Below are 11,048 nucleotides of genomic sequence, written 5' to 3'. Positions count from 1 at the left end.
ATTTGTCGTAAATTGTTTATAACTTTTTATAAGATAAACAATACAGACGGAAACAAATCAGAAAAAATTTTTATTTTTATAGCAGTGGGGGGAGGGGAGGGGGTGAAAATATCGTCTGATATCTAATGTCGTTTGTTTGTTTGTTTGTTTTTTTTCAGGGAAAACGCGACGGATTTAGAAAAATTTCATTATAAAATATCAAGATATCAATTGTACGAAAAAGATGAACCTCTAGTCTCAAAAGTTTTAGATTTAATGGCGACCGTTCCGATTGTTCACGTGGGTAAGTAAATTTAATATTATTATTTTTTTCAAGTCTAACGCCACGTTTGAAACCGAAAAAAAATTTTTTCCTTTTTTTTTTCGAAATCGTAAAAACTCGTTTTTTTGAATATTTAAATTCGTTCCAAGGCGATCATCAATGGTAATAAAAAATTATGTTAAATAAGTGAATTTGTCTTTTTTTATCCTTTTTTCTCTTTCTTATTCGAACACCCTCTCTCTCTCTCTCTCTCTCTCTCTCTTTCTTTCTTTTTTAATTTCAATTAATCGTTCGTCATTATTTATTTTTATTTTTTTCATATTGCAAACGTGGCGTTTAAGATTTTTCTCTCGTATAAATAAAAACAAAAATTTTTTTTTTTTTGCTTGTGTGTTTGTCTTCTGCTTGTTGAAATCGTTGAAAAATAAATTTAAAAACAAAAACGTCAAGGGGGAAATAAAATAAGGTGGAAGATTTTCTACCTGAAAATTTAAATGTTGCGAATAATTTTTTATTTTTATTTTCACACACTCACGCACGCATACGCACGTTTTTTTTATTTACTTTCTTGTTATTTTATACGCAATTTATTAAATTTAACGTTTTAATAATTTACAAAAAAATAAATAAATAATATTTTTTTTGTTATTACAGAGCAAAAAGAAGGTGGAACACAACTAAAGCTTATTATAGACTATAAAAACACAATGCAAGCTTTATTTAAACCCATGAGGTATGTTTAATATTTATTATTATTATTATTATCTCAAGGTATAACTTTAATTTATAACTTCTTTAAAAAAAAAAAAAAAAACTTTAAGAATATCGTCTGCTACCACTCCCACACATTTTCCTTTTGCTCTTTTAATAAAAATAAAATAAATTTTTTTTTTTTTGGAAAAAATAGCGAGAAAAAAATTTTAAACGATATTTTTAAAAAGTTTTAATTTTTTTCGTTTGACAAAAACAACTTTAATTGTTTAAACAATTTCGAAATGTTCCCTTCCCCTCCCCCCTCTCCATAAATTATTTATTATTGCGATATTTATTTAAAATCGAATAAATCAATAATTTATTTAAAATGAGACGTCGATAATTAATTTTTTGGTTGATGACACGAATGAATTATGCGATTTTAATTCGTTAAAAAATTGATTGGGGAACCTGATGAAATCGCGGATGATTATGATGATGGAGAAGGAGGGAAAAAGGGGAAAAATGTGGGAAAGAAATAGGAGAAAAAAAAGGGGTGGAAGTGGGAATAAAGAGGAATGAATGAGTTAATGGCAAAAAAAAAATGTTGATATGGTTTTTTTTTTTTTTAAATACGACTTAAAAGTTAAAGTGTTTGTTTTTAGCAGACGAAATTTTTAGCCAAAATTGCTACTTTTAACATCGTATTAAAAAAAATTTAAAATAACGTAAAAAAACACGTGGTTCGAACCTTTTTTTCGGTTAAAATAACATATAATAAAGTCGCGAGTTTTTATTTATTTATTTATCTTGTCAATCGAGCGATAATTTCTTATTGATAAAACAATCAAAATGTAAAAAAATAACAAGGAGATATAAACGCTCACGTTAAAATTCAGTTTCTTACGTTGCAGTGGTGATGACGACGATTGACGACTAAACGATAATAATAACGACAGCTTCTTTTTTTTTTTTTGTTTCCGTTTTGCCATTACGGTGCGTTTGATAGACCGTAATTTATGTTCAATGGAACATAAAACAAAGGAAAATAAAATTTAACAATGGAAAAATGTTATAAATTTCATAATTTATTTTTAATTTAAAAGAGAAAAAAAAATGTTTAACGTGAAAACATTGGAAAAATCATTAATTTCTTTATAAAGGTTGTTTCAAAGGAAACAACAAAATTGTTTTTTTCCTTTGATCTCGCTTTAATTTAATACAAAAATAACTGATAAATATTATTATTATTATCATCATCATCATCGATTTTCAATTTTACTAAATGCCGTACCTGGATTTAATTATAATTAACGTGTGAAATTTGATTATTGAAAAAATTAAAGACTTGTTTTTTGTACTCTTTGATTTTTAACGTGTAATTAGACTTTTTTTTTAAATTTTACATTACGAGTTTTATAATTGAACATAAATAATTTTTTTAAAACGAGAGAGACAGAGAAAAAAAAAGTAATCATGGATAAGTAGCCTCCGTTTTTTTTTTTTTTTTGTGATAGTCGTGGTCGTAGAACCAAAAAAAAAAAGTGAAAACGGTCAAAGTTCAAAATTAATAATAATAATAATAATTAACGCGATTTGTTTTTAAATAAACGAGTAAAAAAAGGAATGAATGGGAAGTTTAAAAAAATAAAAATAAAAAAAGAGTTTGACTGGTGGTCTGATGCCACTTTTTTTTAAAATTTAAATTCAACTCATGTTTATAAAAATAACGCGTAAAAAATTTTTTTAAATTTCATTTTTAGAAGAAAAGTACTAATAATAATAATAATAATAATAATGAAAGAGAAAATTTTGAGTGAAATTTTTAGTCTGCCTGGAATCGTTTTTTTGTTTGTTTGTTTGTTTAAAGATTGTTGAAATAAACTTTAAAAAAAAAAAAAATTTTAATAATAAATCGACCTTAAAGACGACAACAACGACAATTTTTAGAATCGCCAATAAGGAGGAGGAGAAAGAGGCGGAAGAGAAAGAGGGGGAGGAGGAAGGGAGGTGGATCTGAGGAAAATAAAAAACGATGAATTTTCCTTCCTTTTTTTTTCTTTTTTATTTATTACAACTTTTGAATTATTTTTTTTTTTAAAAATGCATTCGTAGTTAAAAAAAAACTTTTTGATTCGTTTTTTCTAAACTTTACTTTTTGAATTCGATTCTAAAAAAAAGTTTATAAAAAAAAAAATTATTAATATTCCGGTACAAAAGTTTTATACGGCATTTTACGTTTTAACTTTTCATACCCTCTCGGTTATCTTCTACCACGTTTAAATTTACTTTTCGTATATTTGTAAAAAAAAATGTTAACGAGTTTAACGAATCAATTTGTTTATTTACTCTATGAAAAATAAATTTCAAAAAAAAAAAAAAAGCTCAACAGTTATCATTTGGCTTCTTTCTCTTTCTCTCTCTCTCTCTCTCTCTCTTTCTCCTTTTTTCGAAAAATCGATTTCCTTTTAATAAAGGTTTTTTTTTTATTGAAAAATCAACGAAAATAAACAAACAAACAAACAGAAAAATAAATAAATAAACAACACCATTTTAACGTTGGATCAATTAATTTAAAAATAAGTGGATGATGGTAATGATGATGATAATAATGATTATTAGAAAAACATTATTAAAAAAAAAAAAATTTAAACACGAATGATTTCAATTGTAAGAAAAAGAAAAAAAAATAAAAGGATGGTTTAATATATATAAGAAAAATAAACAATATTTGTTAAAGGTAAAAAAAAAAAGGAAAAAAGGAAAAAAAAGGTTAAAAAGATCGGAAATGAAAAGAAGAAAATGGAAAATGAAAAAATATTGCTCAGCTTTCAAAATTTCCATTTTATACAAATCATTTTACCTTCTCTTTTTTATATAGTAGTAGTATCTTAACCCATCAAATCCTCTCACTCTCTCTCTCTTTTCTCACTTTCTTTTCCTCTTTCTCTCTCTCTCTCTTCCTCCACTTCTTCTATCTTTCTTTTTTTATTTTTTTTTTAGTTTTTTTTTTTTTTTTTACTTATTTATTTTTTTGTGCTTGATTCACGCTTTTTCCATTTTGACTTCAAATTACTTTTTAAATAAGTTGTGAGTATTATAAAAGATCCTGTTGACGTATTGACATTTCTTTTTATATATATATAAAAAAAAAAAATCACTTTTCTACTGCTTACTTAGTAAAAAAAAAAAAAAAGAAAATTTTCACTTTTCATTTGTTTTAAAATAAGAAAAACAAAGAGAAAATTATTTATTCTTTTCATTTTAATATGAAAAATTTTTTTACTTATTTATTTATTTATAAGTTTTTTCTTTCTCAAATGAAAAATCCTTAAATGTTTTACCCCCCCTCTCTCTCTCTCTGATTCTCTCTTTGTCTCTCTCTTTTTTTAATTTCATTCGTGATGGTTTTAATGGGAGGGGGGAGGGGAAAAATAAAATTACAAAAAAAAGGAAAATTTTTTTAATTATAGCCATCTATTAAAAATTTTTATTTTTTAAATAAATTTAAACACAAATGAAGCGATAAATTAATATTAATAATAATAATAATATATGTTCGTTATTATTAATTAATAATCGATTTAATTTACATAAAATTTAATTAAATAATATGTCAAAACGTTTTAATTCTAAAAAAAATTTAAATGGTTAAAATGGTAAAAAAAAAAAACAATTTTCTTTTTTAAATGAATGAAAATAAACGTGTCAGAAGAATTTTTTTTTTGTAAATTTTCTTTCTCCAAACTGGAATCGACTGGAAGGAAAAGAATAAATTTTTTTTTTTATTAACGAGAAACCTTACATGAGGTAAAGATCAAAAACATTATTTAGATAAGAGAGACTTTTATAAAAAAAAAAAATTTTTTTTTAACCTTTTTCTTTTTTTTATCCCTTTCCTTTTACAACAAACCTTTCAAACCGTTTAAAAAAAAAAAAAAAACGTTAAATTCTTTTGGAAAACAAAAAAAGAAAAAAAAATCCAAGAAAATTCTCGAAGATTAACGTAAAAGTTTTTTTTTTCTTTTTCCTTCTTCCTGCCTTCTTCTTCCCCTTTTTTTTTTCAAAGGATTCTAAAGTCACGTTTATTTACCAAAAAAAAAACATTTAATCATTTATTATTTAAGATTAACTTTTATTTTTTATAAAAAAAAAAAAAAAGAAAATTTGTTAACACTTTAAAAAAAATAAATTAAAAATTATTATTCAATTTTTAAGTGACGTCAAAAGCACAAATAATAATAATAATAATAAATGATAATTGTTAGAAAATAAAACAATAATGATGAGGGGAGGGGGGAAAAAAAATTACCATGGAAACTTTAATTTTTTTTTCTTTTTTTAAACGATTGTCGAAAATTTTTCTTTTTATCCTTTGATAAAAAAAAAATTCAAAGGAAAAAAATTAATTTATATTCGCAACGAGAAAAAAAGGAAAAAACAAAACAAAAACAAAAATTTTAATTAAAACGTTTAATCGAATCGTTTTTTTTTTTTTTTAAATATAATTAAGTATTCTAGGTACGAATTTATTATTATTATTATTGTTTGGTTAAAATAATAATAAAACCTGGGTGTGGAAAGGGGAAAAAAAAATTAGTCAAATTAAAACGTTTTAACAATTATAAAAATAATAATATTAATTAAAAAAAAAAATTTTTCATTTGTTGAATTTGAATTAGACGTTAATTTAACTCTAACCGACGCCATGTTTGTTTTTCTTTTTTTTTTTAAATTTTCATTTTTTTATACGGAAAGTCTCATTTAAAAAAAAAAAAACCAATATTAAAGAAAAAAAAGCGATGTTATAATCAATTAATTAATTAATGCGTATTTGATTTGCGTGAAGTGGCAGCAGACGAAAATGATTTTCCGTTTGTTTTTTGTTTTTACTCGAGTCATAATAAAAAAAAAAAAATTTTAACGTGGATTTTAACGATTATCTATCTGTTATCCATCTCTAGAGTTTTTTTTTGGATTATCAATTTTTAAAAAATAATACTGATAATAATAATAATAATAAATTATGTTTTTAGATTTCCAAGAGAACAGCAAACGCTTCCGAATCATTTTTATTTTACGGATTTTGAAAGGCACAACGCCGAAATTGCCGCTTTTCATTTAGACAGGTAAATAATATTTTTTTTTTTTTAAATATACAACGCATTTATATTATTATTATTATTATTATTATTATTTGTTTTTTTTGTCATTTTAATCTACGATTCATTTTCCGGTTTGAAAAAAAAAAAAAAAAGACTTTTAGATTTCCGAAGAGCTATGCCGGTCACTGGTAGGAAATTGAATATGACGTCAGAATTATACGCATTAGCGGAAGGAGAATTGCTCAAAACATTTTTTGTGTCTCCCTCAAATAATCTTTGCTTTCACGGAAAATGTTCCTATTATTGTGACACTGCACATGCCGTTTGCGGTAATCCGGATATGTTGGAAGGTTCTTTCGCCGCATTTTTACCCGATACCGATTTGGTACCTAGAAAAGTATGGCGTCATCCGTGGAGAAGAAGTTATCACAAGAGGAGAAAAGCTCAATGGGAACTCGGTAATCTATCTTCTCTACCCTCCCCACCCTCAAAACAATTTATTTTCAATCATTCGAATGATTTTAATTTTATATATAGATCCCAATTATTGTGCGGCCGTACGAGAAGTCGAACCTTACGATCGTGGCAGAAGACTTTTAGATTTAATGGACATGGCAGTTTTAGATTTTCTTATGGGTAACATGGACAGACACCATTACGAAACATTTAGAATATTCGGTAACGATACGTTTCCGATACATTTGGATCACGGTAGAGGTTTCGGAAAACCTTTTCACGACGAAATATCAATATTAGCTCCTATATTACAATGTTGCCTTTTAAGAAGATCAACATTATCAACGTTACTTAAGTAAGTAAAATAATTATCTTAAAAAAAAATTCAAAATAATTTTAATCAGCATTTTCAATTAAAAAAAAACATATTTTTTGCTATTCCCGCTAAATTTACTCTCATTGTTTCGCGCCAAAATACATGACGTCACGTTTTTTATTTCCAATGACCTTAATTTTACTTTCTTTCATTATTATGATTTTTTTTTTTTCTCAATGACCGTCGATTTAAAAAAAAAAAAAAGAAAAATTACGACTAAGAATTTTTAGAAGAAAGTCAAAACGTAATTGAAATACACATGCGTAAAAATGTTTTTTACAGTTAAAAAAAAATAAAATAAAACGAATTAATAGAAAAATAAATAAAATTTTGTGCTTACTTTGTTTAAATTTGAAATCTGGCGCGCAAAAAAAAACGAAATTTGATAAAATCAGGTAAAATTTATAAAATCAACAAAAATAATAATAATAATATTAAAATTGATTAGATTGCATATTAAACTAAAAAAAAAAATTTTTTTTTTTTTAGTTTCGTTCGTTTTATTATTTGAAAATAAAAAAAAACTATAATTAATTATTTACGCCTTAACTTTCATAACGTTTCTTTCTTTCTTTCTTTCCTTTCACCTTCCTTTCATTTTGTGTTTACCCCCCCCTTCCCCCCAGTTTTGCATGCAATAAAAAAAGAAATTAATCGAAGTTTCCAGAAAATGAAAAATTCCAAAAAAAAAAAAAAATTTTTTTTGTTTACCAACTCCTAAACCGTTATTAAAAAAATTTTTTTAAAGGGTTTAAAACGATAAAATTTATTTTTCGGTTCGTTTTCCAGTTTATTATTATTATCATTATTATTATTATTTCCATTTGCCGACAAAACACAAAACAAACGAGGTGATGATGATGATAATAAATTTTTTTTGTCTTTTTATGATATTGAGTCAAATTGAAAAATTTTATTTAAATTTTTTTTATTTTTTCGGAGGGAAGGAGAAGGAGAAAGGGGAAATCGACTTTTAATGTTTAGAAAAAAAATCAAGATTAAATTTCATCCCTTATTTTTTTATTTTTTTTAATATTAAAAACTGTTGGAAAGTAAAAAATGAAAGTTAAACGGATAGGGAGAGAGAGGGAAAAAAGAAGCATTAGGTAAAAATGAAAACGATGTGAAAAAATATGCAATGGAGGGCGTGTGTAGGGGGCGTATGCGGGAGAAGAGGGAGAGGAAGGGAGGGGCGAGAGGAGGATGACAAAAAAAACCGGGTAACATTCGTATTTCAAAATGCTTTTAAGGGATGATTATTATTCCCATTTATTTCCCTTCTTATTTGAATTGACTTTAATTTTGTCATTCATTCCATCATTTATTTATTCCCCCCCTTCAATCAACAATGGAGTAAGAGAGAGAAAGAGAGAGAGAGAGACTGAAGCCGTACCTAATGCCCTACAAAATTCCAAAAAAAAAAATTTTCTTTTTTGCTGACGATTTTCATCTTCCACTTCTTCGGAAAGAATTTTCTTCTTAACCATCATCATTGTTAATATTATCATCATTGTACCTGATTAAGCACCTCGTGTGTTGAAATATAGGAATTCAAGGTATCGGAATTCGATCCCGCGAAAAAAAAAAAAAAACTTTTTTTTTTCATAATTCATTGATCGATTTTTTTCTTTTACGTTGAGGAAAATTTTTTTTTTTCTTTTTCCGGTTAAATTTGCAGAAGTTTAAATTTGATTCTTAACACGTGAATTTGTTGTTTGACTTTGAATTGGAAAAAAAAAATGTAAAGTTTTCCTTTTTCTCTCTCTTCCTTCCTCTCTCTCTCTCTCTCACAATTTTTTTTTTTTTTCTAAGAAAATTCTATTTTGAAATTTATTAGAAAACGCGTCAAATACGCATTCGCATAAAATTTATTCTTCTTGTTCTTCTTGTAAAATTTCCTTCGATAATAATAATAATAATAATAAAGGTAAAAATGCGAAACGTTATCACATAAAAGCAAATCCTTTTTATTACGTAATAATAATAATAATTATTATTATTTATTAAATTTATAAAGGTTTAATAGTAAAATTAAAACCGTTGAAATCATAATGATGATATATTACGGTGATGGTTTAAAAAAGAAAAATTATTATTATTATTATTATTTTAACTACAAATTTAACACCTAATAACTTTTCAACGTCTATCAAACGTTATTTATTAATTGTAATTTAATAACAGTTATTTTATATTTACTTAAATATCCTCGTTTAATCGTGAAATAATAATAATAATATTTAAAAATAATTTGTATTAATGATTATAAATTATTTATTTATTCCCCCCCCGCTTTTTTTTTTTTAAACTTTCATTTTTTCTTTCTTTCTTTCACTTTATTTCCGGTTTCTTTTAAAAACGTTAATAATTTAATGTTGTTAAGTAAAAAAAAAAAATGATCTCGTTATGTTATTACCACGAGAAAAACATTTTTTTTTCTTTTGCGTTTGCGTTTTTAAATGACTAATGATGCGTGTTAAATCTTTAAAAACTAGTTTTCTTTTTTTTGGGGAAAGGAGGGAGGGAGGGGGAGTTTCGGTTAGATTAACCATCCGTAAAAAATGTAAAATCATTTTACAAAAAAAAAAAAAATACGTAATTTTTTCCTTTTCAAAACCTTTTAATTTCTCCCTCCCCCACCCCCTCCAAAAAAAAACCTTTTGCCAATGAACAACAACGATAATAATAATAATAATTTACAAAAAATATTTTATTAATAATGATAATGATAATAATATTTAAAAAAAACAAAAATATTAATTTGAAAACGTGTTAAAACATGACTTTTCAATTTTTCCTGATTTTTTTTTTTTTAATTCATAACAAAAACAAAAATAATAATAATAATCATTCATAATAAAAAACGTCACGTGAAAATTATTAACAATAATGATAATGATAATATTAAAATGGATTTTTAGGAAAAGGAAAAAATTAATTTCGGGGGGGATCAAAAAAAAAAAAAAAAAATTTATAAAATTGCCGATGGGATCATAACGTTCGATATCGTCTGTACATTTTTTTTTCAGGGGGCTCCCGTAAAATTTTAAAATTTATTATCATTATCATTATTATTATTATTAACATCATCTTTACGTATAAAGTGTGTGTGCTTGTGTAAAATAATTACGGTACAAGTTTTCTTTTTTTATAGGTTTTTAAAATGATGAGAGAAAAAATCATTGCCGGCATTGCCGGCAGCAAAAAAAAAAATTAAACATGTCGGACGTTTTTTATTATTATTATTATTATTATTCGTCAGAAATATTTATTACATGCATAGACCACGTACATAGTTTTTTGTTGTTAACAAAAAAAAAAAAAATTTGTTTTCGTTTTGCTCTAAATAAAAAATAATCGTCGTAATTATCCGCTTTAAAAAAAAAATGTATTCATAGACCGGAGGGAAAAAAAAACCCAAAGATTCACCGGTTGTTATTATTATTATCACGATTAATTTTCAGGTATCACAACGGTCCCGTAAAGTTAAGCGACGCAATGAGAGAAGCAATGAAATCTGATCCTGTATCTCCCATTTTGTGGGAGCCACATTTTGCCGCTTTAGATCGTAGAATTCGAATCATATTGGAGGGAATCAGAGACTGCATAAATAAAAATGATACCAATGACGTCATTGTTGATGATTTATCCTAGTCTTTGCTTAAATTTAGAAGACTTTTTTTTTTTTTTTTTTTTAAATAAATAAATATTTTATGTGATTTTTATAATAAATATAAGGAAGAAGAAAAAGATGAAGAAGAAGAAGAATAAAAATAAAATAAAGAAAATTTTTTTTTGTTTGCGACACGCGTTTATCTGAATTTTCTTTTCTGTTTTTCTGTTTTTGATTTGATTTATAAAAAAAAAAAAATTTTTTTTTCTCTCATAAATTTTGATAGTAAAATCTTTTGTAAATAATGAAAATTTTTTTTTTCGAAGACTTAATAATAATAATAATTGTTATTATTGTATAAACTTTTAGTTTCCGTCATAAAATTAAATTGTTGTAATTAAATATTTTATGATGACGTAACGAAACTTTAAAAAAAAAATTTCCCTTTTTTTTTTGTTTTATGGGTTTACAAAAAACTTTTTTAAAATTAAAAAAAAAACAGACCGAAAAATTGTTATCATTATTATTATTGTTTCGATATTA

General features: G+C 24.8%; 1 protein-coding gene across 1 annotated transcript; it reads left to right on the top strand.

Moving 5' to 3' along the window:
• Nucleotides 1-158: 158 nt before the first annotated feature.
• Phum_PHUM460690 (protein FAM20C precursor, putative) lies at nucleotides 159-10,546 on the top strand (the record flags this gene model as incomplete). Its single annotated transcript, XM_002430001.1, has 6 exons — nucleotides 159-283; nucleotides 917-995; nucleotides 5,992-6,084; nucleotides 6,214-6,518; nucleotides 6,598-6,871; nucleotides 10,357-10,546. Exons 1-6 carry the CDS (start codon nucleotides 256-258, stop codon nucleotides 10,544-10,546), a joined length of 969 nt encoding a protein of 322 aa, XP_002430046.1. The 5' UTR covers nucleotides 159-255.
• Nucleotides 10,547-11,048: the final 502 nt, after the last annotated feature.

The sequence above is a fragment of the Pediculus humanus genome, genomic scaffold, assembly GCF_000006295.1.
Source record: "Pediculus humanus corporis 1103172108240 genomic scaffold, whole genome shotgun sequence".
NCBI classification, from domain to species: Eukaryota; Metazoa; Arthropoda; class Insecta; order Psocodea; family Pediculidae; genus Pediculus; species Pediculus humanus.
This window is presented reverse-complemented; position numbering and strand designations above follow the sequence as displayed.